Source organism: Lactuca virosa, chromosome 5, assembly GCF_052849685.1.
Source record: "Lactuca virosa cultivar CGN04683 chromosome 5, Lactuca_virosa_CGN04683_v6, whole genome shotgun sequence".
NCBI classification, from domain to species: domain Eukaryota; kingdom Viridiplantae; phylum Streptophyta; class Magnoliopsida; order Asterales; family Asteraceae; genus Lactuca; species Lactuca virosa.
The window spans coordinates 419,585,649-419,591,559 of NC_136430.1; the positions used below are offsets into that span (position 1 = coordinate 419,585,649).

General features: G+C 39.2%; 1 protein-coding gene across 1 annotated transcript; it reads left to right on the forward strand.

Annotated features, from left to right (window-relative positions):
- The first annotated feature begins 2,201 nt into the window (after positions 1-2,201).
- Positions 2,202-5,251, forward strand: LOC145114062 (uncharacterized). The gene is made up of 7 exons (XM_079050070.1): positions 2,202-2,436; positions 2,530-2,543; positions 2,646-2,932; positions 3,052-3,463; positions 3,564-3,611; positions 3,800-4,077; positions 4,177-5,251. Exons 1-7 carry the CDS (start codon positions 2,202-2,204, stop codon positions 5,249-5,251), a joined length of 2,349 nt encoding a protein of 782 aa, XP_078906196.1.
- The last annotated feature ends 660 nt before the right edge of the window (positions 5,252-5,911 follow it).

A 5,911-nucleotide genomic window follows, 5' to 3' on the forward strand; every position in this document is an offset into this window, starting at 1 on the left:
ATCGTCTATTTTTGTCATGTCATGCCTTTGACGTGGCCAAGAGATCTTCACGTTGTGGTGGCTGTTAACTTGGTTGACCTTTGACTTTTGTTGACCATTAACCATTGACTTTTGACCTGGTTGACTTTTAGTCAAATTGTTGGTTTTCGAAAGTAGACTAAGGGTTTACCTTATGTGATTCATTAGGAGGAGTGTAGCACCCACTTTTCGTCTAAGTGAGCTTGTTAGTTGTCGACTTCGTTTGTGAGGTGAGGTTTCTCACTGTACTATGTAGGATGATAGTTGTCTTTATGACTCTTGAATTGCATGTTTGGCGGGGCCCATTATGCTGGGTGGGACCCGTTACATGGATGGGGCCTGATACATTGGGTAAGGCCCATTATGATTGGATGGGCGGGGCCCGATATATTGTTGGCGGGACCCGTATAGTTATGTGGTGTTTTGGGGAACTCAGTAAGCTTTGTGATTACGGTTTCACGTTTAAATATTTTCAGGTTCTCTTATATTAAAGGAAGGACGTGACTTGATTTCATCGCACCCATTGGGGATTTCTGCACGTAACAACTTCTTAACAATACTCTGATAAATGTTTTGAGTCAAATGGTTTCAGCTAGATCCTTGAAGTTGTAATTTGAATAGATAATTTTATTTTTAAATGGGAAATTTGGTTCGAAATTTGGGACGTTACACTTTTCAAGGTTGACTTTGAAAAAGCTATGACTCGTTGAGTTGGGAGTTCGCTAGTATGGTTCGATTTTGGGGAGAAATGGAAGGGATGGATCAATCATTGTCTAGTTCGAGCTAGAGCTTCCGTGTTAATTAATGGGAATCCATCAGTCGAGTTTTCTTTGCATAAAGGTCGTAGGTAGGGTGATCCTCTCTCATATTTCTTGTTTATTTTAGCTATGGATGGCATACATTTAGCTATTGAGGATGCAGTGGTTAGCAAAAATATTCGGTGTACGATGGGTATTTCCCATATGTTTTCTGTATATGATGTTATTTTATTATCAGGATGGGGGCATGGTGATATGGTTTGTATTCTCCAGGTATTGAATTCGTTCCACAGATCTTCTGGGTTAAAACTTAATTTGTAGAAATCAAACGTGTTGGGGTGAGAGTTCAGGAAGAGGAGGTTAGTAGAATGGCCTCGTTGATTGATTATGCTGCGAGGTCTTCTTCTTTCAAATTCTTAGGTTTGCCAGTGGGAGACAACATGGTTTAAAAAGCTAGATGGGATTGGTTCGTGTTGTAGTTTAAGGCAAAACTGTCTAAATGGATGGTTCAAATGCTCTTAGTAAGTGGTCATTGGATGTTGATTAATTCAATTTGGGGAGTTTAGGGATTTTTTTTATATGTCGTTATTTAGGAATCTGGAGGGTGTGCTTAAAATTCTTTAACAATTGCGTTCCAAATTCTTTTGAGGTGGAGAGGTGTAGGAGTGGAAGATGGCATGGGGGAAATGATAGACTATCATGTCAGATGTGCAGAGAGGTGTTTTAGGGGTGGGGAGCATATTGGCTTTTAATAAGGCTCTCATTTAGAAATGGCGTTGGCGATTTCTCTCTGATAATAATGCCTTTTGGGCTCGAGTTATAAAAGCAATTTGTGGGGAAGATAAAGGCTTGTGGGATAGGTCATTTCGATGTAAGGTTACAAGTATTTGGTCCAAGATTGTGGATGTCATTAAAGAACTTCATGATCATAACGTTGTCCCGTACTCGTCCCTTTCTTTTTCCGTGCACAAGGGTGAGAAGGTTCGATTTTGGGAGGACTTGTGGTTTAGTCATCAACTTTTCGTATTTGATTTTGGCGTCTTTTTCGGTTGGAGTTAAATCCTCAATGTTGTGTCTAGGATCGTCTAGTGAATAGTATGTGGGTTTGGAGCTGGATGCGTGGGGTCAGAGAAGGGGCTGAAGAAACCAAATGGAGCAGATCTCTAATATTTTGCAGGAGATTACCATTTCTTAGGAGTCGGATATGCTTATGGAGTCTTGGTGTGTCTGGTGATTTCTTGGTGAGTGTTACCATGAAGCATATTGACGGTGTTGTGCTTCAAGGTCCAGATTTCCAGACAAGGTGGTGTAAATGGGTTCCCAAAAAAGTTCAACATTTTTATTTGGCGGGCTTCTCTGGATAGATTCCCGACAAGGCTTAACCTCTCCAAACAAGGAATGGAGCTTCCATGTATTTCGTGTACCATGTGTGGTTTTGGGGCGGAGTCGGCCGATCATATTATGTTCTCTTATTCCGTGGCTAGAGATATTTGGCGTGGCGTGCCATTGTTGGATGGTGCGCGATTATTGAGCCTCAATCTTGGTCGATCTCGAAGTGATTATCTTGGGTTGATAATTGTCATCTTACAAACTGGAGAGGAGGGAGGTTGGAAGTGGTTGGGATCACTACGTGTCGGATGTTGTGCCGGATGCTATGGAAGTATAAGAATGTTGTTCTTTTTTAGCCTAATCAAATGAGGAAAAGTAATTTGGTTGATAGCATAATGCTTTGTTCCTTTTTATGGTATTATAGTCGTTATTCGAATTGTAATTCTATTTGGGTTTAACTCGTTAAAAAACTTGTAATTTTCCGCCTAGTGTTTGCTTGGCTTTCGTTTTTATGTTATGGTTCAAAAAAAATGTTATCAGAAAGCGAAAATTAAGTGGGCCATTGAAGGGGATGAGAATTCTAGTTTTTTTCATGGTACTATCAATCGGAAGAGACGTCAAACTGCTATAAGGGGTATCATGATCGATGTTGTTTGGGAGGATGACCCTGGGAAGGTTAAGAAGGAGTTCCAAAGTTACTATAAAAATCTTTTCTTGAAGAAAAAAGGAATACGCCCTACAACTGACCCTAGTATGTTTCATACCCTCACGGATGATCAAGTTATCCTCCTTCATGCTCCTTTTTCTCGTGATGAGATTAAAAGGCTGTTTGGGATTGTGGTTCTGATCGGGCTCCTGGCCCGGATGGTTTTTCTTTTGGTTTCTTGAAAAAATATTGGAATCTTATTTCTGATGATTTGGTGGCTTTCATTCATCATTTTCACAGTCATTGCTCGATCCCAAAAGGTTGTAACGCTTCTTTCTTTACGGTTATTCCTAAAGTTCGAGACCCTAAGCATATTAAAGACTTTAGACCTATTAGTCTAATAGGGTGCCAATATAAAATAATTGGTAAATTATTAGCTAATAGGTTAGCGGAGGTTATTGGTTCTATTATTAGTCTGGAGCAATCTGCCTTCGTCAAAGGTAGACAAATCTTGGATGGTCCATTTCTTCTAAATGAGGTGGTGGCTTGGAGTAAGTCCTCGAATAATCCTCTTATGATTTTCAAAGTGGATTTTGAGAAGGCTTTTGATTCCGTTTCATGGGAGTATCTTTTGGAGATTATGCAGATTATGGGCTTTGGCAATCTGTGGTGTGATTGGATCATGGAGCTTCTTAGATCTGCTAGGGCTTCGGTTCTTGTTAACGGGTCCCCTACTGATGAATTTCAAATTCAATGTGGCTTGTGACAAGGTGATCCATTGTCACCTTTTTTATTCATCCTGGTCATTGAAGGGCTTCATGTCACTCTTCGGAAAGCTCACAATGCAAATGTCTTTCGAGGTATTTCTATTAGTGGGATTGAAATCTCCCATCTGTTTTATGCCGATGATGCTATTTTGCTTTCGACTTAGGACCCAGCTAATATCTCCCGAATCATTCGTATCCTGCGGTGCTTTTATCTAGCTTCGGGTCTAAAAATCAACCTACAAAAAAGTAAATTGATTGGAGTGGGAGTTCCTTTGGCTCAGGTTGAGGTGGCGGCGCGTAAAGTTGGGTGTGCTCCTGATTCTTGTCCTTTTATTCATCTTGGAGTTCCTGTTGGCCACAACATGTCTCGGATCACTGCTTGGTCTTCAGTTGTTGATCGTTTTCAGTCGAAGCTCTCGGGTTGGAAAGCAAATTGTCTTTCTTCTGGAGGACGCCTAACTTTGATCAAATCGGTTCTTGGAAGTCTTGGAAGCTACTTGATGTCTATCTTTATGGTCCCGATCTCCGTTGTCAACACCTTGGAGTCTCTTCGAGCTAGGTTTTTTTGGGGTGCTGACATGGGTGAGAGACGCATGCACTGGGTTCGCTGGGATAGGGTCTTAGCCTAAAAAAAGAATGGGGGTCTTGGTGTTGGTAGATTGTATTCCTTTAATCGGGCTATGCTCTATAAATGGCGTTGGAGATTCTTTCATAATCCGGATTTGATATGGGTTAAAGTTGTAAAGGCTATTTATGGTCGGGATGGTGGTTGTAGCTCTTTCTCTCATAGAAGAGGTTCAATTGGTCCTTGGAATGATGTTATTCGGATGCTTGCGCAGCTTCATAATCATGATCTTGATCTTAGGCCTCTTAGTCCTATTAGAGTTGGTGATGGGAATAGAACTTCTTTTTGGCACGATGTATGGAAGGGGGATACCCAATTGGCTGCTTCTTTTCATAGGATTTATGCTCTAGATCTTCATAAATCCATATCAATTCGTGATAGGGTGCTTCTCGGTTGGAACTTAGATTGTCTCAGGCGTTCACCAAGAGGGGGTATTGAGGAGACCCAATGGACTACTTTTACCTCCTTAATGCAGGGAGTTCTTCTTCAATCCACACCTGACCGATTGGGATGGACTATTGATGTCTCAGATTCTTTTTCTGTTTCTTCTCTCCGAGCTTTTTTGGATAGTCATATGTTACATTCAGGGGGTCTTGAAACTCGTTGGAACAATTGGGTGCCTATCAAGCTGAATATATTTATTTGGAGATTGCAGTCTAGAAGCCTTCCGACTAGGGAAAATCTTTCGCTCCGTGGGATTACTATGGATTCCATTCTTTGTCCTGTCTGCTCTAATACTGTTGAATCTATTGATCATCTTTTTCTCCATTGCAATCAGTTGATTGACTTATGGACTCGGTTAGCTATTTGGTGGGATGTTCAACTTCCTCAGTTATCCTCTATTGATTCTCTCCTCTCGTGGTCCGATTCTCTTTCCCTTAAAAGAGGGCAGCGACAAGCTTTTGACACTGTTATCATCACTACCTTATGGTGTCTCTGGAATTTTCGTAACTCCACCATTTTTGGAACGGCTCAACCCAAGAAGTCTCTCATTTTAGATGATGTGATTGAAAGATCTTTCTTTTGGATTTCTAGTAGGTTTAGAAAAGTTAAAATTAGTTGGACCTCTTGGCTTCATAATCCCCTCTTAGCTTGTAATTTGTTGTGATGTATTCTTTCCTCTAGCTTCTTGCTAGTTTTTCAATAAAATCTCTGTCGTTCTAAAAAAAATTCTAAATCCCAGTCAAAATTATAATTTTCAAATATTATAAACTATTATTATAATTCCATACTATAATACTAAAAACACATTCAATATTTTAAAATAGATGATTGCATTCGCACCCCCCCCCCCCCCCCCCATTTACTTAATTCGTTCATTCCCCACCCTAAAAAGATAAAAACATAAAACATAAAAAAAAATGATGTGAAAAAGGTTGAAAATTTTGGGTTCGAGTGTTCAAATTGGAATTGGTTTCCAACGCTGACCCATTTGATCGTTAACTTAACGAGTTTTTTTTTTTTTTTTTTTTTTTTTTTGAAAAACAAAATTAGAGAATTATTCTTATTATTTCTTCGATATTAATATGATATTAGTTTGCCATAATAAATTTACACCGTTCAAGTTTATCATTATTCAGATCCGGTTTTTCTATAAAAGATAAAGGTGACATCAATTTTCTCGAGTTGTCCATAAGGAGAGAAGTGATTGTTTAAAAGGAGAAGTGAGAAGAAAGTGAATAAATTAGGTTTTATTAGTTTTTTTGTAAAGAAATTAAAGTAAGATTTTTTCTATTACTTTTTCATTTAATTTTACTTCAAAATAAAA

Bases quoted from the DNA above. Each gene is read 5' to 3' on its own strand.
- LOC145114062 (XM_079050070.1), top strand. From the start codon at position 2,202: ATGTGTGGTTTTGGGGCGGAGTCGGCCGATCATATTATGTTCTCTTAT. The intron at 3,464-3,563 runs GTTCTTGTTAAC...TGGTCATTGAAG, and splicing joins TTAGATCTGCTAGGGCTTCG to GGCTTCATGTCACTCTTCGG. The intron at 3,612-3,799 runs GTATTTCTATTA...CCTTTGGCTCAG, and splicing joins CAATGCAAATGTCTTTCGAG to GTTGAGGTGGCGGCGCGTAA.